The sequence below is a fragment of the Girardinichthys multiradiatus genome, chromosome 11, assembly GCF_021462225.1.
Source record: "Girardinichthys multiradiatus isolate DD_20200921_A chromosome 11, DD_fGirMul_XY1, whole genome shotgun sequence".
Classification (NCBI taxonomy): Eukaryota; Metazoa; Chordata; class Actinopteri; order Cyprinodontiformes; family Goodeidae; genus Girardinichthys; species Girardinichthys multiradiatus.
Window position 1 is genome coordinate 27,712,328 of NC_061804.1, and position 27,649 is coordinate 27,739,976.

The window sequence follows — 27,649 nt, forward strand, 5'->3', positions numbered from 1 at the left end:
CATGGGCCTCTTGGCTGCATCTCTGATCAGTGCTCTCCTTGTTCGGCCAATACGTTTAGGTGGACGGCCTTGTCTTAGTAGGTTTACAGTTGTGCCATACTCTTCCCATTTCTGGATGATGGATTGAACAGTGCACCATGAGATGTTCAAAGCTTGGGAAATCTTTTTCTCCACAACTTTATCCCTGATCTGTCTGGTGTGCTCCTTGGACTTCATGACGCTATTTGCTCCCCAATATTCCCTTAACCAACCTCTGAGGCCGTCACAGAGCAGCTGTATTTGTACTGAGATTAGATTCCACACAGGTGGACTCCATTTAGTCATGAGCAATCATCAGGCAACTTCTGAAGGCAGTTGGTTGCATTCAGAGTAAAGGGGGCTGCACCGCACTTTTTTGCTTTTTATTTGTAAGAAAAAAAAAAGAAACAATTGTATACCACTTTTTGTTGGTCTTTCACATAAAATTCCAATAAAATATTTGTTTGTGGTTGTAATGTGACAATATGTGGAAAAGTTCCAAGAGGTATCAATACTTTTACAAGCCACTGTACATGACATCATGTATACATTTTAAAAGACGTCTGAATAAAAGATTTATTAAGACATTATTTTAAAGACCCATGAATGCTGTTAGCATCTCACTAAAGGGCATAACATAGGCATACTTCACTCCGCAGATATCCACCGGACACGTCTGCAAAAGGCAAAATTTTTACGACCGCGTACGCAGTATCACACAATAAACTACTTGCCGGGAAAAAGTCTCCATATCGAACTGTTTTATATGTGACACACTTCTCCAAGCAACCGGTTGCAATAACATGCAATGTCACTGCCACCCTCTGTGCCACAGTGACAGGTGTATTCCCCCCTTTATATGCCACCTTCTTTTCTTTTTGTTTTTTCAAAGCTAAACCAGCAAATTAGCTCTGCCTCCCTGTCCGATGGTGCCATGGCAGAAAATACGGGAAATGTAGGGATTTGTCTCAAGAAATGTAGGAAATTGGTACGTTCGATTATGAAACCTCAAACGTTCGCGGACAGTGAGCGCGCAGTCCACACTGCTCACGGACTATGTTCTGCCTTTTAGAATCCAGCAAAGGTATTTTCACAGTAATGGAAGAAAGCAGCAAAAAATGTGTGAAAGGTCAGATTTCAGATGTTTGTATGCGCAACACATGTAAACCTTGCAACATTCATAGCCATCAGAACATCTACAGAGACACACGTATAAAACGTGATGATACCAACTCACAAATGTTTACACACACCTGATTCAAGGCCATTGTAAGTGATATTTCACCTTTATGGATGAATCAAGATGAGTTTTTCCTATTTGTAAATCCGATTTAAAAAAATAATCAAGATAAAAGAAGGGTCGTGAGTACAGTGGCCGACAGGTGCAAACACACAGCAAAAGAATGATGCAAACGTCATAACACAAACAAACAGAAAAAACGAGTGCAATAGAAAAACACTGCAAAAGAAAAATGCTATCACAGAAAACAGCAAAATCAAACGGAAAAAAGCTGCAAGCTCTTTTCACCATACGGAAATGCACCGGACCCCTAGGCGAAGTCGACCATCAAGTCATATGGGATCCGACCCTTAATAAAGACATTAAAGGGATGCCCAGAAGAAAGTTAGAGGTTCTACCTTGCTCAAAAGCAGAGGTAGCGGTCCTGCTGCTGGGTTGTTGCCCTCCTACGGCCTCCTCCACATCTCCTGGTGTACTGGTCTGTCTCCTGGTAGCACCTCCAGGCTCTGGACACTACGCTGACAGACACAGCAAACCTTCTTGCCACAGCTTGCATTGATGTGCCATCCTGGATGAACTGCACTACCTGAGCCACTTGTGTGGGTTGTAGAGTCCGTCTCATGCTACCACGAGTGTGAAAGCACCACCAACATTCAAAAGTGACCAAACCATCAGCCAGAAAGCTTAAGTACTGAGAAGTGGTCTGTGGTCTCCACTTGCAGAACCACTCCTTTATTGAGTGTTTCTTGCTAATCACCAAAGATTTCCCCCCGTTGTCTATTTCATTTGAACAACAGCTGTGAAATTGATTGTCAATCAGTGTTGCTTCCTAAGTGGTTTGATTTCACAGGAGTTTGATTTACTTAGAGTTATATTGTTTTAAGTGTTCCCTTTATTTTTTTGGGCAGTGTATATTTGAGCATGTTTCCTTACTAAACTGCTTGGAACTAGAAAGGGGACAGAAAGGCAACCGGAGTGGCCAAATTATTTATAACTCAAGGATTGTGTGTTAAAAGCTAATTAGTATTGAGTTATAACTTCTCTGAATTTGTTTGAGACAGAAAAAAAGAACTGAGACATCTATCAGCAATACTAATAAGGATATGCAAAAGCCTTAAAATAAACATATTTCATTGCAGCAGCATAATCACATTGAAAAGTTTGCATTTAATTACAAGTACATTTATTGTGTGCTGAAAAATCCCACATTGAAAAATAATAATTTTTAACAAAATCACTTGTGGCCCATTTGTTGGCATCCTTGCTGTTAATATTTTGCAAAAGTCCTTTTTGCCAATCAGACAGTACTCCCTAGCACAATCTCTATAGATTGTCCAGAGGTGCTTTATTTCACTCACTTCTCTTCTGCTTACTGTGATGTTTTGGCCATATGTTTGGCATCAGTGTCCCGTTGAAAGACTCAGCGAGTCTGATTCTGAAATAATATTCAAAATCTCCTGGTATTTCAAAGCATTCATGATGCCATGCGCTGTAACAAAGTTCTGAGGGCCCTGGGAAGAATGTGAAGAGAAGCAGGCCCACAGCATCACAATTCCTCCACCATAAATAATACTGGGCATGAAGCCCTTCTCTACATATTCATCCTTTGTTTTACTCCAGATCCATCAGGAGAGTTAGCTTCTGAAAAGCTCAGTCTTGGTCTCATCTGTCAAATGTACAGAGTTACAGTTAAAATCCCAGTAACATTCAGCAAACTTTAAATGTTTACACTTGTTACAGTAGGACAGAAAAAGCTGTACCCTGGCATCCCAAACTATTATACTTAATGGATGTCTTGGTGACCCCAGGATGCCATTATCGGCTGCTGTTTTCTAAAAATGAGCTTTGAAGATTCTTTTAACCTCCCTTACCATCCTGTTCACTGTTGCTAGGTAAATTATGGAACCTTGCTCAGTGATCTCACGAATCCACATGGATAGAGACCTGTAGCACTATGGTCTTTCGCCAGACATTTGAAGCTCAACACAGCCTCAGACTGTAGCCTTTTCTCACAGTCTGGCATGAGACTCCGACAGGACCTCGGGGTCACGATTTTAAAGAACTAGACCCAACAGGGGTTTAACTTTCAGAAATTGCGGCATACGTCAGCTGACCCACAAACAGCACACACAGTACATCCGCTATTATCAACTGAAACAAAAATCCCTTCGGGAAGTGTTGCGTTCAGCCGAAAGAAATAAAAATCTCCGGGGACACTTCCTGGAAATGTCTGCTAATTGTTCTTGTTGTCACCTATCATGGGGGGTTTGGCCTTTTCTTTTGTTTTCCTGATAGAAAGAAGCATACTGTACAATGTCAAGACTTTTGAAAGAGTGTGTAATAGTGTGTTGGGAAATCTAATAACAGAGCAGGCACATTGTGGACGAAACAGCCAAACACAATGGTTCACAGACCAAATCAAGAACGGTTACTTAGAAGGGAACTGATTATGCCACAGACTGAAACAGCCCTATTAACCAAATCTTCTTATTGCATTCCTGATATTTGCAAATAATTGGCCTTTGTTTGAGGGGATCAGATCTTACAGTGAAGAGTTTATGTTGCTTAACTCATCTGTCCTTAACTGAACTGACATGCACAGTTACGCAGGTTTGCTTTTTAACATACAGCACCTAGCAAAAATATTCATACCCACTTTACACATATTATCACATTACAGTCACATGCTTTGGTGTATTTCATTAGGACTTTATGTGAAGTGCCATATAACTGAAGCAGAATGAAAAGGATAAAAAATAAAAATCTAAATTGTGTGGCAGGGATGTGCGTTCATTCTCCATACAATCTGCTGTAACCAGTTGACTTTAGAAGTCAAGTTAGAGTGCCAATATTTGTCTGATTTAATTTAATCTTATTATTCAGTTTTACCTAAAATTATTCACTGCCCACAGCTAATTGTTACTTGGCAAAATTCTAGATTGTTTTAGTGTTAACTACACAAGAACAGTTGAAACTGTTAAATAAAACTACTGATAAAAAAATGTCCACCAATTTCAATACATACTTTTAATTACTGCAACAGTCTCAAATTATTCACCCTGCTGAATAGAAATCTTTCTACAGTAAGATGCATATTAAACACTTAAGGGATCTATGTCTGAACTCCAACATATACTCTACTTCTTACCAAAAAACACCAGAAAGCACTATAAACACACCAGACTCACAGTGAAACACTTTGGTGGAAGCATCACTCTGCAGATATGCTTCTTTCAGCAGAGACAGGGAAGCTGGTCAGAGTTTATGGATAGATGATACAGAGCAATCCTGTTTGAAAACCTGTTAGACGCTGTAAAGAATTAAGCCTGGGGTGGACATTCACATTCACCAGCATAGACATACAGCCAGAGCTACAATGGAATGGTTTAGATCAAAGCATATTCACGCATTAGAATGGCCTAGTCAAAGTCCAGACCTGGATCCAACTAAGAATCTGTATTTACAGATGCTCTCTATCCAGTCTATTGCAGTTTGAGCTATTTTTGCAAAGAAAAACGGGCAAATTGATTATTCTGGAATTTAATGTTTATGCAACAGATGATTTAATGTTAGTGCCTCTTAAACATTTAACACAGCTCTTCATTAACAGGGCATGCTGAGGTAGACAAAAGTCAAACTGCATTTGGCTGTGAAGGAATTATCAGCCTTCTTTTACTGTAGAGATTTCAATATATATCAACATTTATAAGTACAACCTTTCTCAGAGAGCCTTCAGAATCTTTTAAAAAGCACTGACTGCATTGTTGGCTGTCTTTAAACATATCCTGAGGCAGAAAGATCCATGTCAAACCAATCCACCCAACAGGAAGACCATCAGTTATTTCCCACCTGGTTTCAGTGTTTTAACCGTAAAGGATCTGCCCAGTGTGTTTGTTTCACCAGTAAAAGGGAGGGTGACCCAAAGTTCAAAGAGCACCATTGTCCTCAAGAAATAGATACCATTGATCAGGCAGCTCATTCAATAATTCAATCTCTCACTGGAAATGATGCGTCTATATTTAGCATTTATTGTCATTTGAATATTTTTATACAAAGGTCACATGATAAAAAGTGTTAAAACAAGGCTTTGGTGTGTTTTTAACTATGATAATTCAGAATGCCCACAGGGTTGAAATGATTCCTTTCCCTCCAGAGCCAGAATCTGCAGACTGCAGCCCCTCTGCGTGCCTGAAAAGGTTTTTCACAGACTAATCTGTAATCCCACTAGGCATAATGGGCTCTTTAAACTGGCTATGAGGGGAACAACTCGGCTCGTTATTGTCAACTCTTGGCTCCATGGCAATATAAATATTTATTTCATCAAAAGGGTTCAATACATGGTCTTGCAAAAGTATTCACACCCCTTTTCCATGTTTTGTCATGTTACAAAACACAAGCTTTTATTCAAGTAATTTATTAATATTTTATGCAATAGAACAACAGAAAGCAGTGTGTAATTGTTCAGTGGAAGTAAATTAACATGTTTTAAAAAAGTTTTAACAAAAAAATCAAAATCATTTGTTCATTAGTACTGATCTCCCAGAATCAGAACATTAAGAGCTGCAGACTGCTGGTGCAATCAGACTAGAGTGGAAGCAGAAGCTGAGAAAATTAAACGGGCCAAGAAATGACTTCCTGGCACAAGGGGCCAATAAAAATCTTTGGGTGACATACCAAAATCAAAACCAATGAATGACTCCGTAAAATACTGTGATGTTGTACTATTACAGTATGAACTACAAAAAAACCTATCATAGACCATTAGTCTCTTTACAAATTTATATATCAGACTGACGAAAAATGAGCATTTAAAGTTACACAGCTTGCAAGTATGGAGGACCAAAAGGGACAAAATAAATAAATAAACATATCATTAAATAAATAAATGTGAATGTCCCATAAAATAAATGTACTATTATATGTACCATCAAATAATTACATGTACTATTATTTAACACATCATATATATATATATATATATATATATATATATATATATACACGCACACAAACATACACACACTCACCGGCCACTTCATGCCATCATGGCAGCAACTCGATGCATGTAGGCATGTAGACATGGTCAAGACAATGTGCTGCAGTTCAAACTGAGCATCAGAATGGAGAAGAAAGGTGATTGAAGTGACTTTGAACGTGGCATGGTTGTTGGTGCCAGACGGGCTGGTCTGAGCATTTCAGAAACAGTTGATCTACTGGGATTTTCACGCACTACCATCTTTACAGAGAATGGTCCGAAAAAGAGAAAATATCCAGTGAGCGGCAGTTCTGTGGGCGCAAATGCCTTGTTGATGCCAGAGGTCAGAGGAGAATGGCCAGACTGGTTTGAGCTGATAGAAAGGCAACAGTAACTCAAATAACCACTAGTTACAACCAAGGCATGCAGAAGAGCATCTTTGAACGCACAACACGTCAAACCTTGAGGCAGATGGGCTACAACAGCAGAAGACCACACCGGGTGCCATTCCTGTCAGCTAAGAACAGGAAACTGAGGCTACAATTCGCACAGGCTCACCAAAATTGGACAATAGAAGATTGGAAAAACGTTGCTTGGTCTGAAGAGTCTCGATTTCTACTGCAACATTCGGATGGTGGGGTCAGAATTTGGCGTCAAGAACATAAAAGCATGGATCCATCCTGCCTTGTATCAACGGTTCAGGCTGGTGGTGGTGTAATGGTGTGGGGGATATTTTCTTGGCACACTTTGGGTCCCATAGTACCAATTGAGCATCGTGTCAACGCCACAGATTATCTGAGTATTGTTGCTGACCATGTCCATCCCTTTATAACCACAGTGTACCCATCTTCTGATGGTTACTTCCAGCAGGATAACGTGCCATGTCATAAAGCACGAATCATCTCAGACTGGTTTCCTGAACATGACAATGAGTTCACTGGACTCAAATGGCCTCCACAGTCACCAGATCTCAATCCAATAGAGCACCTTTGGGATGTGGTGGAACGGGAGATTCGCATCATGGATGTGTAGCTGACAAATCTGCAGCATCTGTGTGATGCTATCATGTCAATATGGACCAAACTCTCTGAGGAATGTTACCTTGTTGAATCTATGCCACGAAGAATTAAGGCAGTTCCGAAGGCAAAAGGGGGTCTAACCCGGTACTAGCAAGGTGCACTTTTCTACGTTTTCTTTTAAGCACAAGTTGTACAGCTGTTTCACAAGAAGCTTTAGGGAGAGAGAAATATCTCGATTTAAGTTGCATATCAACTCTTTTTCAAGTCATGAGCCAATCTTCAACTTCTTACACATCATTAATTGCATATGTTGAATATAGCCAGTGAATGTTGTGTAATTCTGTTGGTAAAGGTTAAACATAAAGATCATAGCTTAGAACTGGACCTTACCTGATTTAACTGTATTTTTGTATTTCATATTGATTTGCTGTCACATCCTTTATGTGCCTGCTGTGTTACACCTAGACACACATTTATTGCACAGACACATACTTCATTATTTTTTTGGACGTTAAATAAGTGTAGTATCGAGGATTCAACTTTAATTCTCCGTCAAATCACACTCATGCATTGACTTGGTCTCTGCCACCCCAACTCTCACTATTTTGCAGCAGCAACAGTGTTGCTTTTCTTCTTAAATATGTGCTGATTATACTCCATATGCTGTCATTGATATTTCTATCCCATCGGTGACAAATACGCACTTCGAGGCTTCTTATTTCCTCACGTTGCCATAGTGGATCATGTTATCTGCCTTCGATTGATGAGGGCTTCTTATTTACTCGCATGCTTACCCAATCATTACCCGGTGTTTTGAAACCAAAAACCCCAAGTATGATAGTGTGGAGTAGGTCTACTCAAGGTATGTGCTTTCTACTCAGAGCTTGTTAACCTCGCTTCCTGAAACAGGGCCCAAGGGACCAAAAACTGCTATATTTATAGTTGAGCAGACAAAATCTGTTGGAACCTGGCTTCCATGTGAGTGCTTCCTATTTCTCTCTCTCCTCTCAGAAAAATTTCTAACTGAAGCACAAAGCAAATGAGATTGAATACAAATCCAGGCCATATTTCTCAAATTTTTATTGTAAAAATAATTTACAAAACCATGTTTCTTTCAACTTTGCATTGAAACTGGTCAAGCATATAAAATGGATTTGTAAAGTGATTTGTTGTTGTAAAGTAAAATAATTTAAGGGCTCTGAATATTTTTGCAAGGCCCTGTAAATACACACATACAGGTCCTTCTCAAAATATTAGCATATTGTGATAAAGTTCATTATTTTCCATAATGTAATGATGAAAATTTAACATTCATATATTTTAGATTCATTGCACACTAACTGAAATATTTTAGGTCTTTTATTGTCTTAATACAGATGATTTTGGCATACAGCTCATGAAAACCCAAAATTCCTATCTCACAAAATTAGCATATCATTAAAAGGGTCTCTAAACGAACTATGAACCTAATCATCTGAATCAACGAGTTAACTCTAAACACCTGCAAAAGATTCCTGAGGCCTTTAAAACTCCCAGCCTGGTTCATTACTCAAAACCCCAATCATGGGTAAGACTGCCGACCTGACTGCTGTCCAGAAGGCCACTATTGACACCCTCAAGCAAGAGGGTAAGACATAGAAAGACATTTCTGAACGAATAGGCTGTTCCCAGAGTGCTGTATCAAGGCACCTCAGTGGGAAGTCTGTGGGAAGGAAAAATCGTGGCAGAAAACGATGCACAACGAGAAGAGGTGACCGGACCCTGAGGAAGATTGTGGAGAAGGGCCGATTCCAGACCTTGGGGGACCTGCGGAAGCAGTGGACTGAGTCTGGAGTAGAAACATCCAGAGCCACCGTGCACAGGCGTGTGCAGGAAATGGGCTACAGTCTGGAGGAAGACTGGGGAGAAGGAAATGCCAAAATGCCAGAAGTCCAGTGTCAAGTACCCACAGTCAGTGATGGTCTGGGGTGCCGTGTCAGCTGCTGGTGTTGGTCCACTGTGTTTTATCAAGGGCAGGGTCAATGCAGCTAGCTATCAGGAGATTTTGGAGCACTTCATGCTTCCATCTGCTGAAAAGCTTTATGGAGATGTAGATTTCATTTTTCAGCACGACCTGGCACCTGCTCACAGTGCCAAAACCACTGGTAAATGGTTTACTGACCATGGTATCACTGTGCTCAATTGGCCTGCCAACTCTCCTGACCTGAACCCCATAGAGAATCTGTGGGATATTGTGAAGAGAACGTTGAGAGACTCAAGACCCAACACTCTGGATGAGCTAAAGGCCGCTATCGAAGCATCCTGGGCCTCCATAAGACCTCAGCAGTGCCACAGGCTGATTGCCTCCATGCCACGCCGCATTGAAGCAGTCATTTCTGCAAAAGCATTCCCGACCAAGTATTGAGTGCATAACTGTACATGATTATTTGAAGGTTGACGTTTTTTGTATTAAAAACACTTTTCTTTTATTGGTCGGATGAAATATGCTAATTTTGTGAGATAGGAATTTTGGGTTTTCATGAGCTGTATGCCACAATCATCTGTATTAAGACAATAAAAGACCTGAAATATTTCAGTTAGTGTGCAATGAATCTAAAATATATGAATGTTAAATTTTCATCATTATATTATGGAAAATAATGAACTTTATCACAATATGCTAATATTTTGAGAAGGACCTGTATAAATCTAGCATGCGTGCTTTGCTCTAATATTTTCAGTGAGATGCCAGTTAGTTAAATGGTGCCTCAACAGTGTGCTATTACAGCTGTACACCTCAATGATTGCTAAAATGAAAATAAAAAAGGAAAAACCACAGTACCTAGGGGCAGACTAATCAATATCGTGACATGCAATATAAACAAGTGAACGGGAGGTGTCATCTCACTTTTTAATGAAAACCAGAGGAGTGAAGGTTTAAAATTAAACTGTCAGATGTAGATGTGGAAGAGAACTGGGCGTGAAAGTGTGTGGAGCACGTCTCATGTTTGAGAGAGGTCTGTGGCCTGTGATCCCTACCGGATAGTCTTCTGTTTTCTTCTGGCACCACTTCAGTAGAGCGTTTCTCTTAGATCCTCCATTCTCCCGCGCCAGAGCAGCCAAGGGGTCCGTTCTTTCCACACTGTCACCAGGGGAACACGGACCACAATCAGAGGAGAGGGAGAAAGAAAGTAATCATCTGGAGCACAACTTATGCAATATTTAGTTCCGCTCCTCTCCTGCCTCCACTCCCACACAATTATTTTTGTGTACGTGGAGGATAGTTGGTTTACTGTCAACCTGACTGCTGAAATGATCCTAGATTAGAGCAGCGTTATCCTTACACTGAATCCATTGTACAAACTAGTTTTACATCTGTGGCCCTAATTTAAAAAAAAAAAAAAAAACTGATTATTCTCAGATTTCTCATAGAACTACTTCAAGTTTCAAGTTTATTTCTCCCTTTGACATTTCCCATTCTGTTGGTACTAGAAAAATTAAAGATCACATGGTTACACATAGGATCACAGTTTAAGGCTATGACAAATTGCTTTCTTTTTAAACATATAATCTTAAATTTAGTATTCAATCTTAATAAGGTACATAGAATTTTATCTACTTTAGATGACATGCAAAACAATGGCATAAGCATGCATGCTGACCTGCAAGGTATGCAGCAATGCAGAAAAACAAATACAAATGTACTCTAATAGAAGAAAATTAAATATGGCTGAAGAAACTGGCTGGTGACTGGAATTGAATGGTTTTATAGAGAAAAGTTATTGAGTAATAATCTGCCTTGTGAAGGAGTAAATGAGATGTGCTGTAATTATTTTGAACTTTATTTGTACAGATACTGATTCCGTTAATATGGAGGATTTTAATGTTTTTGCAGATTATCAGCGAAGCAGAGAGTGACAACCGTAATTTTGGAGGATTTTAAAGAAAGAATTGTTTCATTTTAAAAGTTATTATACATTTACATGTTATTGTAAAGACAACTTGATTTTCAATCTAAAAACAATTATTTATTTGACAAATTGGATTTGGCAAATTTTGGAATTGGCAGGTCAAAGCATTCCTTACTTATCATTTCTGATCACAGATAGTGCAGTGAAATGTGCAAATCTAAAGAAAAATAAACGAATTCACTTGTTTTCTACAGTTTTTCTTCTTTTAAAGTGTTAATACAAAGAAGATAGCCCCTTTAAATTGCAGACTTTTCATTACTGAAGGGGATTATCTTATCTTGTACTATCATTACGAACAGTCCTGGCCCCATCCCTGTGGACTCATACTTAGATGTTTACAGACATGATGTACGATGCACAGTTGTAAAGAAGAAAGGAAAAAAATCACATGCATGATGATGTCTTGTGTCATGATGTATGTTTGGATGGGTTGTACTGGAATTCTAATTTCCCCTCGGGGATCAATAAAGTATCTTTGAATTGAATTGAATTGATAGGTTTCATGTCTATCTGTAGAATCATTCAAGGAATTTGCTCCCTGGGATTTGAGGCCATGGGAAGAACATGAGACATGGTTGTTCCACTCAGCATGCTAAGCATATCACACGTCCCTGCAGCTCTGCTGATGAATTCATTATTTCCTCATTTGAGGCTCTGTAATGCCAGAATATGTGTTGTCAGTTTAAGAGACTTCAGAGGTGGTTTGTATTTGCATACACCATCAATAATACAGCATTTATATCATAACCCTAAAAATACCAGACATGGTAACAGATGTAGCTGATCTCTGTGAGGAAGTCATAGATTTAGTCGCAGACAGTTAGCCAAGTGGCACCATCCTCTGTGGCACTAATCAAACTGTAAATACAGATAATGAGCAGCAAAGAGATTGGTAATGGCAAGACATCAGATTTGGACAGACAAGCCTTTGTGTCTGAACAACCAGAGTATATTAATGTTGGCTGCGTTTTAGTTGAACAAGAGGCTGTTCTCTTTTACATGGGCCAAATATTGGATAGCTTTAATCAACTTTACTGCCCGACTGTAACACATAAAAGTACATTTAATCTACCTCAGTTGCTGCAGTAATGGAGGTTTACATTTGATCATTTATGAGGGCCAAAATAAAATAAAGGAAAAGCAAGGTTTAGAAATTGGTAAAGGTAAACTTGTCATCTTTTTGAAAACAAACAAAATATGCTGCCTAAACTTTCCTGATCCCAGACTAAAATGTTTAATAATTAAATTTCTTGTGCTATGATTTTTTTATACTCATGCACATAGTTACAGGAAACAGCTTTAAGTAGGGGCAACACTACATTTCCACCTTTAGAGCCTCCCCAAAAATTATCAGCAAACCTGTTTAAAAATAGAAAAAAAGCTTTAAAATAAATTAATCTCTTATTGCAGTGGTATGATCTTGCACTAAATATTTTAGAAGATTCCACCTTTTAATTTGAGTACATTTATTCAGTGGGGAAAAAAGTCCCCAGTAGCAAAGAATTGTTTTTAACAAAATCAACAGGACAGCAGGACAATATTAGCATATTGTGATAAAGTTCATTATTTTCCATAATGTAATGATGAAAATTTAACATTCATACATTTTAGATTCATTGCACACTAACTGAAATATTTCAGGTCTTTTATTGTCTTAATACAGATGATTTTGGCATACAGCTCATGAAAACCCAAAATTCCTATCTCACAAAATTAGCATATCATTAAAAGGGTCTCTAAACGAGCTATGAACCTAATCATCTGAATCAACGAGTTAACTCTAAACACCTGCAAAAGATTCCTGAGGCCTTTAAAACTCCCAGCCTGGTTCATCACTCAAAACCCCAATCATGGGTAAGACTGCCGACCTGACTGCTGTCCAGAAGGCCACTATTGACACCCTCAAGCAAGAGGGTAAGACACAGAAAGAAATTTCTGAACAAATAGGCTGTTCCCAGAGTGCTGTATCAAGGCACCTCAGTGGGAAGTCTGTGGGAAGGAAAAAGTGTGGCAGAAAACGCTGCACAATGAGAAGAGGTGACCGGACCCTGAGGAAGATTGTGGAGAAGGGCCGATTCCAGACCTTGGGGGACCTGCGGAAGCAGTGGACTGAGTCTGGAGTAGAAACATCCAGAGCCACCGTGCACAGGCGTGTGCAGGAAATGGGCTACAGGTGCCGCATTCCCCAGGTCAAGCCACTTTTGAACCAGAAACAGCGGCAGAAGCGCCTGACCTGGGTTACAGAGAAGCAGCACTGGACTGTTGCTCAGTGGTCCAAAGTACTTTTTTCGGATGAAAGCAAATTCTGCATGTCATTCAGAAATCAAGGTGCCAGAGTCTGGAGGAAGACTGGGGAGAAGGAAATGCCAAAATGCCAGAAGTCCAGTGTCAAGTACCCACAGTCAGTGATGGTCTGGGGTGCCGTGTCAGCTGCTGGTGTTGGTCCACTGTGTTTTATCAAGGGCAGGGTCAATGCAGCTAGCTATCAGGAGATTTTGGAGCACTTCATGCTTCCATCTGCTGAAAAGCTTTATAGAGATGAAGATTTCATTTTCAGCACGACCTGGCACCTGCTCACAGTGCCAAAACCACTGGTAAATGGTTTACTGACCATGGTATCACTGTGCTCAATTGGCCTGCCAACTCTCCTGACCTGAACCCCATAGAGAATCTGTGGGATATTGTGAAGAGAACGTTGAGAGACTCAAGACCCAACACTCTGGATGAGCTAAAGGCCGCTATCGAAGCATCCTGGGCCTCCATAAGACCTCAGCAGTGCCACAGGCTGATTGCCTCCATGCCACGCCACATTGAAGCAGTCATTTCTGCCAAAGGATTCCCGACCAAGTATTGAGTGCATAACTGTACAAGATTATCTAAAGGTTGACGTTTTTTGTATTAAAAACACTTCTATTATTGGTCGGATGAAATATGCTAATTTTGTGAGATAGGAATTTTGGGTTTTCATGAGCTGTATGCCAAAATCATCCGTATTAAGACAATAAAAGACCTGAAATATTTCAGTTAGTGTGCAATGAATCTAAAATATATGAATGTTAAATTTTCATCATGACATTATGGAAAATAATGAACTTTATCACAATATGCTAATATTTTGAGAAGGACCTGTAGGTTTTGGAAATTTACAGAGTATATTTACTTTCTAGATTATAAAAACAATTCATTACACATGTTTCACTGTGAGAAAAAAAAACTTTTCTCCAACTCGGGTTTTATGTTTTTGAGTGACTTCAGGTCCAATATGCAATTACAGTGTGTCCAAAAACAGAAGATAAGTGTAGATTCACACAGGTGAGGTTAAAAAATGATACCACATAAGGCAATAGTAATTCATTTTATTGGAAATATAAAGGTAAAACCAAAATTTGTCAAAAATGACCACATATGCCCTGGACCCCAGAGGGTTAATGCTTTTTATACTTCTTTACAAGGTTTGCTTGTAATTATCAGGGTGTTGTACCTCTAGACCCATATTTAGATCAAAATGACAATACCTGAGTTTACTGCTTCCTTGACTGTAGCTGAACGATGCAGTGCGGCTGCTGAGAGAAATGGAGCTTTTGATTACACTCTCAAGAGAAGGGCTCTTCCTCATAAGGCTGTTCAGTTTCAGGTCCTTGCCAAAGCTTGACAACTTATCTGCAGAATCAAAGGATGCAAGAGACGGATGTGGACACAGCAGAATGAGACAAAAGAGTCAAAAAACAGAGCATATCCTGGAAATGTTTGCTTCCACTCAGGAAACTATGTTCCTATAACAACTCTTCAGGGGAGTTTTGGAAACAAATTGTCCATGACATATTAAAGAGCATTTTCAGAGTTGGGACTACATTTAGAGTATTTGTTTTTCTAGGAAAAAGCGGTTAAAGTCTATAAGAAACCAGCAGAAGCCAGATGTTTGCAATTTATTGGTACTCTTCGGTTTACATTGAGTCAGCAGAACCTTGACCCTAAAACCATAATTTGGCCATGAATGAGAGCCAAAGGAATTTGAATGGATATCTGAATTTACAAGGACACAGCTAAATCTGATGGTCAGCTCTATCAACTCACTGAATTAGAGTGTGGTTATTGAGTTGAATATTTCTGCTTGGAGTATGGATATCTAACCTCTGCCCAAGTGAAAATGCAATTTTAGTTTGGTTAAAGGCTTCAGTGTAAGGTCATTGCTAAAGAAGTTGCATGTTCACAGATTGCTGTATCAAAACTTGTTAACAGAAAGTTAATTGGAACGCAAAAGGTTGCTGAATTCAGTTGAATCCAGTTTATTTATAAGCCACTGATTCACTCCAGAATCTTATCCAGGGTGTTGTAAAGACAGTTTGGCGGTCCAACTGAAACTAGGTCTATTAGGACTGGGACTATTGAGATGACTTCATCAGTTGTGATTAACCCACATTATTCTCACTCTTACTTTCATTTTTATCATCATGATGCCTCCACAACTCTGTGAACTTTAGCATATTTGTCACTATGTCACTACTGCCATCTATTTTGAGAGAGGGCATCAAGGGCAGACAAAGTCTATCCAACCAACCAGATGTATTACTGGCATGCAGAGCATGAATGCATGGCGTAACATTTATGGCATCCAAGCAGCCCTTTATGATTGCAACACTAATACTGCATTAACAATTATGTGCAACATATCGTGCAGCTCAAACCTAAAGCAATTTAAAAACACATTAATTCAATAAAGTCCTGTCAAATCTTTAAATTCAATTCCAGTAACCAGTAGTTTGATTTGGTAAATTAGGATAAAAAATGATTGAATCTATTTTTGAGCCACTTCATTGTAAAACAGCCAGATCCTGTGTGTTTGTAATTAGAAAAATGCCAGTGTGTAAACATGTTTTAAAATGAAGGCAGCAGATTGTACTGGAACCAAGACAGTAGAGGATTTTATTACGAAGAGACTTTCATCATCACAACCAAGCTCGGCAGGGGCAGATGTCTGCATCATACCAAGAGGTAAGTCAAAGGTCATAGATAACCTGTATGTTTCATTTCACTGATGCCCCACACAGTGGGGAAAATAAATAGTTAATCCCTTGTTAAACGTTTAAGTTAGCTCTCTTACAGAAATTAATAGTCTTTTATTTTTATAGTAGGTCCATTTTGTGGTAGAGGCAGAATTCATTAAAAAACCCAGACAAAAATACATATTAAAGATAAAACTTATAACTTTGTGGAGAAACCTTTGCTTGCAATTTGTTTGTTGCCTGTTAACTATGTTTTAGCTCAGTTTCATGCTGGGGGACTCATTGATGACCCGTCATCTGAATTTGGGTTTAGGTTTTGGTCCCAGATTTTACAGTAAATGGCCCCACAATGAGGTGAAGACAGCCAGAGCTTAGCAAAAATAACTGCCCTCATCATAATGTTTCCACCCCCATGCTTGACTGTGTGGATGATGTTCTTCATTTAATACCCAACATTTCTCTTACTCCAGTTGACTGACTGATCTGCGGGCCTCATAGGGAAATAACCATGATGTGGCAGCCGGAACTCTGGCTTATTTACAGAAGATCAACTAGTTATTTCATGCAACAAATTATCAAATACTGTGTTGCAGATCAAATTAGATATGGACATTGCTAAAACTTTGTTACCAAGATTAAAAACCCATCTGAGTATTACATACCACGAGGATGAGAGAGCCCTTTATGATTTATTCTTTTTTCCAGCGTCTTTGATAGCGGCTTAATGTAAGAGTGTCTCTAAAAAAAGACAAAAAAGAAGGAACCTCATCATAAGTCTTAAAGAGGTTCACCTCCATCAAGTCAACAGCTGATTTTTACAGGAAAACTGAGTTACTAAATACCTGGATGGGGGGGACAGCTGCAGCTGGTGCTGTGCGTACAGGGATCCCACTCAGAGGGCTTCTCAGGGAGGAATGCATTTGAGCTGCATGACATGGGCCATCTGTAAGATCCAGTATGATTGTCACAGAATGTTCCTCCTCAAGAAGCTTGCAGTGCAACAGCGTAGCTTTTTAAATTACCAGCAATACAAATTGATGTATAACTGAATAAATGTGTGAATAAACAGCATCATTAGTAGCAATGAGAGGTTTAAAGCAGAATTAGTTTGAAAACAATATCCCAAGCTCTGAATATCCAGTCGAACACTGCTCAATCCATCATAAAAATCCCACCCAAACTGTCTAATGGAATAAGAGCATGAGGCCAAGAGACCAATGGTAACTCTTGAGGGGCTGCAGAGATCCAAAGCTCAGAGGGGAGAATTTGCAGACAGGACATCTATTAGTTATACACTACATAAACATGGCCCTTTAGGGAGGAGTGTCATAAGGAAAGTCATAAAAAGTCCAATTTCTAAGTTTGCCACAGGTCATGTGTTGCATAATGCAAAGATTTGGAAACTGGTGATCCGTTTACTAAAGTTTGTTCTAAGATGAGAACAAACATTATTTTGCCCTACATTAAAACCCTTAAAAATACATTGGAAATACAAATAGGCAGAAATTAGTCTTCAGAAGTGCAAAGCTGGTAGAAAAATCCAAAAAGATGTGTAGCTGTAACTAATAAAACAAGGTTCCACAAAGTATTGGACTCAGTGAGGCTGAATACAAAATGCATGCCACACTTTTCAGATTTTAATTTGTCAAAAAAATCTAAAAAACATGTTTTTATCTTTTCCATGAGAATTACGCACCACGTTGTGTTGGTTTATCACATAAAATCCCATAAAAATTTGTGTTTGTGGTTTTAACATGACAGCATGTTAATAAAGTTAAAGGGGTATGAGTAGCAACGCAATGTATAGTTTTGTTTACAAAAAAGAAGAAGAAAAAATTGTCAGGAAAAACCAGTTCAGTTCTGGTTGCTTCCATTACACCAGGAGCTACGTTTAACTCTGACGTGTTTAATGAAAACATTAAAATTAAATCAATTTCTAAAGAATATGAAGGATAGTCCTGCACAAGCTTCTAAAACGTTTGTATTACAATTAACTCGAATACAGCATCTCCCTGTAAAATTTTCTACTTGTTGATTCCCATGAGACAAAATCTTAAGAAACCATCTCCAAAGGTGCCGTACCCAAAACACCTCATCGGTCCCAGATTTACTCATCTCATTTTGATGGCTGTCAAATGATTTTCCTGACAAACACCAGAGTCCCCTGCCTGCCCCCCCACCAACCTGCCTGGAGTCAGCTCAGACCAGACTCCTTAGAACAACTGCACATGGCTGTGCAGCAGAAAAATGACATATGCATGTTGGAGACCACACAAGCTCATCAGCGGTTCTCCTCTACAGGTACACTGATGTGGTGAGATGCCTCGGCAGTGTTTGTGTCTGTGTCGACGTGCTCCATGCTCACTCTTTCCAACAGTATCAATGGACTTAATGAGCGATTTGACAGTGGCTTCAGCCCCTGAGCTGGCTTCTCCGCTGGCGTCGGCGGGTGTGTTGGGGATCATGGAGATGCTGCACCATTGGCTGCTGCTGCTGCTGTCGGAGTCCAACACTCTCCCCTCATCACCTTGGGACCTGGCAGACACAATAAACAGGATTGCTGCATAGACTCAACAATACATATTGCTAATGTTGGCGGTGGGGGGTCTGTTTGGGACAATTTGTGATCCAGTGATTGGACTATCCAAACCCTTCATCTTAGTTCTGATCCTATGATGTACCCTGATGAGTACAAACGCATGCTCTGAAATAGGAAGTGTACTCAGTTTCCTGAGGTGATGTGTGTGACAGATTGCCTTATAAAAGTATTCAAACTCCTCAAACCTTGTCACATTATATGAGATTTTATGCGATAGACCAACAAGTTGTGTATGATTGTTAAATGGAGAGAAATTAAACATGGTTTTCCAATTTTTTTTACAAATAAAAAACTGAAAAATGTGGCATTTGTATTCAGCCCTCCAAGTAAATGCTCAGTAGAACAACCTGTGATGCAGTTATCACTAACACAGCCAAAAGACTTTTGGGACAGCTTTGCACTTTCAGAGACTTTTTTACCCATTCTTCTTTGAAAAATAACTGAAGATCAGTCGGACTAGAAGGGGAACATCTGTAAACAAAATCTTTTCAGTTTTGCCACAGATTTTATCTTATGACTGGGCCATTCTACCACATGAACGACTAAAGGTTTTTTTTTTTTCTTTCTTCCCATACAGCCTTTTGCATGTTGGCTAATTCTGGTCTCATCTGACCAGACACACCTTCCTCCACGTGTTTGCCATATCTCCTATATGGCTTGTGACAAACTGCAAATAGGATTTCTCATAGCTTTCTCTCAACAATAGCTCTCTGCTTACCAGATGGGCTGGTATCAGAGTAAACAGGGCTGAATATAAATGCATGTCATACATTTCAGGTTTTTATTCATGAATATAGCAATGACTATTATTTGGAGTCAACTGTAATTTTCCTCACTCGTCCTTTTATTTTCTATTATGACAATGACCACACCACTCTCCTTAAGCCTTCGCATCCTAGTCACTAAGATATTTATCAGGTGTGGGCATAAGACAGTGAAAGTTCATCCAGCTGTGACAAGCAGTCTTAATGCCTACTTTACACAATAAAATTAAGAGGAAAACTGTGATTTAATATATTTTGCAGCTCTACTAAAAACATTCAAAAAGAAGTTTCTTCTACTTCACAATTATGCACTACTGTGTGTTGGGCTATCACATAATATCCTAATGAAATACATTAGTTTATGGATAAACGTGACAATATAAAAAAGTTAAAGGGGTATAAATTATGTTCAAAGGCACTGTATGTATTCAAACTAAAGAGCTGTTGATAACTAATAACAGGCAGGAGATAGGTCTGAACCTACAAACAGACTGTACAATAAAGTCACAAACACCTTTTTTGAGAATGTGGTGTGTCAGATCAGTCTTTATATCAGTGATCTACAAGCATTCTAGAGAGTAGTCTGACGGGCAAATAAAAGCCACAGGGCTGGAGTAATTCTGTTTTATTCATTGACCTTAAGAACAGCAGTCAGACATTTACATAGGACTTCACATAAAGAAAAAACAACCAAGTCTTTCTTGGCAAAATAAATTATCACACCATGAACAGAACTGCTCATTAGGATAAAAATATTTTTCAAACATCTCATCTTTTTATTCACTCCTAACTACTTGAGCACCAGTACCATTTACTCCGGCTTTATAATATGGCTTCTTGAAACTGGTTGGTAGGAAGGAAGGACCTGATATTTTACACATACTGTAAATACAATTCTACATCTCCACTATGAGAAATTTGATTGAAAGGAAAGGAAAACATACATATAAACATGTCAATTATCTGAATCCTTTGAATCATATTGTCAGATTAAGAAAAGTCAGTGTGGTTAATATATTAAAATCTGCATTTGCTAAAAAGCTGGAAAATAGAAGACAGATATTTAAAAGTGATGTAAATATTTCAAAGACAGTTTTATTGGTTTATGGCTTGAAACGGACTAGCAGTATTTTGGTTGTAAGAAAATATAAATTGGTCCGGAGGTGTGCTGTTAGATTTTGTAATAACTGTTAATATCTAATATTGGCAGCATGATAACATGAGATATGTATGCAAAACAATTTAACAAACAAAAATATACAACTATAAAACCCCTTAATGCTGACATGTCTAATTAAGTGTAAATATGTAAACCATGGTGCCATCTTATGGCTAAAGAATTGAACTGCACTCCATTCCAGCAGGAGAAGAAAGACCAACTAAGTTGTCAGTGACCATTACTTTATACAAAAGCAGTAACAAGAAGATATGAGGAAAAAAAACAAGAGATGCGTACACCCTGTGGAGGGAGGATGTTCAGTCAGATTTTTTTTCTTCACTGCAAAACCTTGATCACCCCACACACACCCAACATTCTGGCTTTGGATAAGATTGCTAAGAATTACATGACATTGTTTAACATAATGACATTCAAGATGAAAAAAATAGGAATTCACCCTGTAATTTGCATTTATGAGACAAATACCTGCAGAAGTCTAATTCTAGAGATTAGTGTGTGGTTAAAGGGTTTGCAGAACTTGCCCCAACAAGAGCACTGTCAGCCGGAAGGGATTATAAACCTCCTTGAAGAAGGTAAATCTACTTTGAAATGTGGTAGACGACATTGGTTGTTCCCAGTCAGCTGTGTCTAAAATTTGGTGGAAGGGCAAACAAAATGTGATTGTAAAATGTGAAAAAGGAGCATCCTGATATACCAAAGAAGATAAAGAGTTAGGACCGAAAGTCAAAGCAATATACTTTGTTTGTAAGCCTTGAAAATGAAAGACAGAAACGGGAGCCAATGTTTGAGAGAAAAATGTACGAAATCAGCTGGAATTAAATGGGATTAATGTACAAAACCTTCTAAACATAAGCCATCATTAACAGCTAAACAGAACAAAACTGTTTTACACTGGGCTTAAGAGAAGAAGTCATGAACTGTCCACCATTTTCCACTTTTCTGTTGTCCGTATACAAGGTTAACAGATCCAGGAGGGAGACAGAGATATCCCTCTCCTATCTATAGCTCATTCTAGAAGATCCAAATGTGTCCAGTCCAGAACAGATATATAATCCCTGTGGTGGGTTCTGAGTCTGCCCTGGGGTTTCCTAACAGAAAGAAGTGCCCTAAGGGAGGCACTGAGGAAGCACAGCTGATCAGATGATCAAACCACCACAACTGAACTGACTACTTTAGCTGTGGAGCAGCAACCCCACTCCAAGCCTCCCCGCTAGATGGTGGCGCTCCTCACCTTATCTCTAAGATGGAGCCAGAGACTCTTTGAAGGAAGTTCATTCCAGCTGCTTACAACCTTGATTTTGTTGTTTTGGTCATGATCCATTTCTAATGACCATATGCGAGGACCAAAACATAGAGATGGCTGGTAAAGCTTGAATTTTTGGCTCAGCTCTTCACCACCACAGATCAGGGCAACGCCTTTAGTAGAGCTCCATCCATCATCACTCATGAACAAAATGCTAAAATATGTGAACTCCTCTGCTATAGCAGAGACAAACACCTAACCAGAAGGGAGCGGTCCACCTTTTCCTAGTTCAGGAAATGGCCTCAGACTCAGGGGAGCCGACTCATCCACAGTCCTAAAAGCCATAGGACTGTGGATGATTAAATAAACATTGTATTTAGTTACTTTTGGTTCAATTTATTTGTATAGCACCAATTCACAAGTGTTAGGCTCAGTGTGATGGATTCTAAATCTACATTTGCTGAGGAGAAAATGCTGGAGTGGTTATTTGGTCGAATACTGATGAAAAAAATAAAAAACAATGCATGAACATCCGTATACCAGCAGGACAGGTGAAAGTCATGACCTTTACAGTAAAAGGAGGAGCTGACACTGCCATTATTTACAACAATGTCGTAAATAAAAACGTTTTGACTCATAAATCCATTAGCTTTCTGTTATACACAATACTGCCAAAAGTATTTGCTCACTTGCCTCGACTTGCTCCTGAACTTAAGTGCCATCCCATTCTTAATCCATAGGGTTCAATATGACATTGGTCCACCCTTTACAGCTATAACTGCTTCAATTCTTCTGGGAAGGCTGTCCAAAAGGTTTAGGAGCATGTTCATGGGAATTTATGAACATTCCCACAAAGCTGGGAAACATGGAATAGTTCAAAATCTCTTGATATGCTAAATCTTTAGGGTTGCTTTCACTGGAACTAAGGGACCAAGCCCGGCTCCTCAAAAAAACAAAAAAAAACTAACTCACAGCATAATCCCTTTACAGTTGGCACAATGCAGTCAGATAAGCACCGTTCTCTTGGCAATCGCCCAACCCAGACTCGACCATCAGCTTGCCAGATGAAGGACGACGGTGATTTGTCACTCTAGAGAACGCTTTACACCACTGCTTGCACTTTCTTATACTGACAGTTGATGGTGGAATATTTAGGAGTGAGGAATTCACCACTAGACTTGTTCACAGAACCACGCTGGAATTCACTGAGCTTCTGAGAGCGACCCATTTTTTCACAAAGGTTTGTAGAAACAGTAGCATAGCTAGATGCTTGATTGTAAACAACTGTGGCTATGGAAGTGATTGGAACACCTGATTTCAATTATTTGGATGGGTGAGCGATTACCTTTAGCAATATAGTGAATATGTGATTTTCTTTTTGCTAAACAGAAAAACAACAGACTGAACGTCCCCAACGAGCGGTGATTCCATATTTTTGAAAGGGGCAGTGGAAATATTACAAACTGTGTTTTTCATTCAGTTTCCTTGCTCTTGCATTTATAAGCAAGATTTAACAATTTTTCGATGTTAAACATTTTGTGTTGAAATCCTCGGTTTTGCCTAAAGTAAAACATTCAGCATTTGTCACAAGCTTTTTTTCCATGATTAAAAGGCCCGACCATTTCTTAATATTTTCAACTTTCTCAAAGGCACAATAGATGTTCACTTCATTATAAAAAGAAGTCGCTTAAACGTGGTACATCTCCACAACACAAGGAACCTAGTACAGACAGAGTACATTCAGTGAGAAAATAAGAGTACTCTTATTCAAAAAGTCCCCAAAATATTTTCGCCATGTAGGAAAAATGAAGCCATGCCATGAAAGTCCTTCTGCACAGTGACTCAAAACAAAAGTGGTTTCCACATTGCATCCTACAAAATATAATTGCAACAATAACACTGTCTTCACATGATGTTGAGATGAGGGTAATTGTCTAGTGTCCTTCGACCGCCGTCTTGGTATCAAACGCGGTTCCAGTGCTGATTCTGAAAAGAAAAAGAAGATATTAAAAATGAATGGGATATTAGGCCTAAATTTAAAACACAAAAGTACTTAACTTCTTAATGTTATTTTGAAAGCCAGACCTCTGGGCATGTGTTTCTTAATTCTTCCATGCACACCTCATAAGATTAAAACAGTCACTCATACTGTCAGATCACCCTGTGATGGAGATGCTATGGCAATGTATCTGTATCATAAAAACTGTATGAGTTCAGTCAATTCATGCCAGTGCAGCCATCTCATCCTGCTTTTTCATCCAAAAAGTAGGACTGTTATTCCTAGAAAACAACAACAGGTGGCACCAGATACATCTACTTGAACTACAGGTTTAAGGAGCCAATGAAAGCAAAACAGAAAGGTATGATAGACCTAAAGGTGCAGTCAGCCAGCGTATGGAGAAACAGAGAGTCACACAGGCTGAAGAAGCAGCATGAAGCCAAACACAGAGAGGAAGGTCAGTGAGCATCAGCAGCACAAAAGGCAGGGAGAGGCAGGCTGCCTGAGAACTCACCTGGACTTCAGGCTCATCAGATGGACATCTTTAACAGAGACATCACAGGGAGCTGATGCAGGTGGGGAGCGGACGCAGCATAACAGCTTTTCTTGGGGAAAGTTTGGTGATTGAGATATAATCTAACACCAATAACTAAATACACTGGTACAGCTGCTTATTTGGTGCTAAAGCAAATATTTTTCTATTTTTAAACGTGTTCTTCAAGGCTTTCACTTGCTTAAATGATTAGAATTAGTGACAAATACACAGTGTGGTATTTAATCAAAGACAGACTTTGCCACATAAGTATTAAATCTGGAGTGATGATAAAATTTGTAACAAACCATCATGAGCTTTATTTCATTTGGATTTTTAATACTCGTGTTAAACCACACGTAAGAAAAAAGCTATGCTCATTTTCAAGAGCCTTCAAGAGGTCATTTTTAACGTCTTCGCCTTTTGTCACACTACAACCACAAACCGCAAAGTATTTAATTGGGATTTGGTGAAACAAACAAAAAGTAGTTCCGAATTTGTAAGATTAAGAAAAATGGTACAAAAATCTTTGCAAATAAAAATATGGTATGTTTTCAGTCCATTTTACTGCAATACCCTTAAGTAAACTTCAGTGCAACCAGCTGCCTTCAGCAATCATCTAATTTGTAAATGGAGTCAACGGGTATGTTATTTAATCTTAGAATAAACCCAGCTGTTCCGTGAAAGGCCTCAGAGGTTTGTTAGAGGACATCAGTGAACAACCAGCTTAATGAAGACCAAGGAACACACCAGAAAGGTCAGGCATTACAGCTGTGGAGAATGTACATCATAGTTAGGGAATAAAACAATATCCTAAGCTTATCATTGAGCTTTGAAAACCTCAATGACTATTTTTTGAAGGCACTGTAGATAAGCCTATCACAATACTGCAAGCCTTCCATTACACACAGAATCCTGACAGGGGATATTAACTGGGGTTTTCTGTCACAACTGGATCAAAGCTCCTGCTGTGATTAGAGCTAAGACGTTCCTTCTTCACATGTAATGTTTGAAATAAACCAGGTTGTGAGTGTAAAATGTGAATGTTTGCAACAGGTAAAAATATATGTTAAAGAGGGAAACAGAGAGGGCAGCAGCTTAAAAAGGAGTAAAATATACAGAGGGAAAATAAAACTGCAGGAGATGGTTCATCGACCTACTGAGTCTGCCAAATCCCAGGAACACGAACATTTAAACTCTTAACAGCATCTATAATAAAACATGTTCTATGTTAAGATCAGACAGGAAATTTGTGAACCTCTTGAGCAAGAGTTTCTTTGAAGTCATGATTGTTTGGGCCACTTTAAAAAAAAAAATGGTACTGTGTGGCGATCTGGCAGAACTCTAGTAGGTATGTCATATCCTTGTATGTTCAGAGAAAGGAACTGCACCTGGTGCCTAAGGGGATTGGAGGAGATGGCTGTGTGGCTGTAAGGGGGATGGAAAAAGTAGATCATGATAATGACAGTACCTGACTCCCTGCATGGCCTGAAGATCTGTAGAAAGCTTCGTATTGCGATCCTGCTCCTCCTGCAGCTGCCTCCTGAGAGTACGCAGCTCCTGCTGAGCTTCCACTTTGATGTCGTTGGCCACCACCACAGCTGTCTGGAGGTCTGCCTGAAAACGGCGCCACTCATCTCTTTCCTCCTAAACACATAAACACGTGGATGAACGAAGATGGTTAACTTAGGAAAAAAGGGGAAACCATTTGAGATTCATTGATTCTCTAATAAAGCGGTCCACAACTGAAAACTAAAGATACATAAAGTAATATTGCTCAAAAACAGTATGTTAAAAAATAGTATGAATCATTCTTTAGAGTCCATAAATGCAAAAAAGATCCTCTTTCAACAGTAAAGGTTGCAGCTGCAAAGACTATTTTAAACAATCTGGAAGACAGATAAATCTTAGACTTTAAAGGTCTGAGACTGCTATGCTTGGCTGATTAAGCAGAATTATAAATCCTTCGGGATTTTATTATGAATTGCGCATGAAAGACCAATCAGGATTCTGTTTGGATTTGTACCAGCAATCATAACTGATTGTTGCATGCCTACAACAACAAATCCGACAAAGATTGGACGACATTAAAGACGAAAATATAAAAATCTGTGGGTAGAAATTATGTATATTTTTAGGTTTGTTTTATCCATTAGCTTGACTGTAGTTCAAGTCTAAAAAACATTCAATAAAAAGATAGAAAGTTACAACTTTAACTGATGTTGCAATACCACGTCACAACACTTGAACTAAAAACTACGTGACCAAAAGGGGTCAATTTTCATCTTGACTGGCGATGAACAGTCATTGGTCAAGTTAGATAAGAATCCAATCTTTTTCTGTATACATGCATACAACAACACTGTTTGGTGTGGAAGTTGTCACTAAGTGAGGAAACCTGAATGTTAGGGATCATAAGTATCACTGAGGTGAAGTCAGAGGAAGCACAAAACGTTTAGGAGGCTTCTAGAAATTAAAAACTGTATTTTCTATGGAGGAATGTTGACTGTTCACTTAGGTTGTTGAAACGTTTGATGGTAAAGTTGGTCTCTTTGTTTCTTTCAAAGAGTCCAATTCTCTCTGTAACACAACATGCTGGGTTAGGAATTGCTGGGAATCTTTAGGAAATATTAAAGTTAAACTAAGGGTCTACTAACAATATTTACACATTTAGTAATACGAACTATGCCAGTCACATTAAATGCTAATATAAGATGGTAAAAACAGCTTAAAATGCAAGCAATGTCAAAATTTTGTTTTTATTTTGAAATATTACTAAAAAGCTGTTATTACTACACAGGAAGCAGTAAATGGCATTGTTAGTTTTTTGCTATTTAAAAGTATGTTGTTATTTATACTTCATAAAGAGAAGTCAGAATCCGCTAAAGTCTAATCGGTAGGTTGTTGTTTTATAAAACTGGTGATTGAAAATTGGCCAAAAAAATCTGTAATAGGTGCTTTTCTATTTAAAACAAGGAGTTGATAACAAGTAAATGTGCTTATTAAGTTGTTTCCCCCAAATATGCAAAGAAGGTGTGCATTTAAATGTGGTCAGTGTTATATTTAAAAAAATTCATAATTCAAAAAATATTTCAAATTATTTACAACCCATTTCCCTACCACTGCC

The 27,649-nt window shown here is 38.8% G+C and overlaps 1 protein-coding gene across 3 annotated transcripts in view; it reads right to left on the reverse strand.

The window, feature by feature from the left end:
- Nucleotides 1-27,649, reverse strand: part of specc1 (sperm antigen with calponin homology and coiled-coil domains 1) — a 119,442-nt gene that overhangs the window by 29,611 nt on the left and 62,182 nt on the right. For all 3 annotated transcript variants that reach the window (XM_047379009.1, XM_047379010.1, XM_047379011.1), the window contains 6 exons: nt 25,994-26,169; nt 18,571-18,740; nt 17,048-17,148; nt 16,868-16,943; nt 14,718-14,862; nt 10,271-10,373 (listed from right to left, as the gene is read on the reverse strand). In XM_047379009.1, coding sequence (XP_047234965.1) covers nt 10,271-10,373; nt 14,718-14,862; nt 16,868-16,943; nt 17,048-17,148; nt 18,571-18,740; nt 25,994-26,169 — 771 coding nt within the window. The remainder of the gene's footprint in view (nt 1-10,270; nt 10,374-14,717; nt 14,863-16,867; nt 16,944-17,047; nt 17,149-18,570; nt 18,741-25,993; nt 26,170-27,649) is intronic.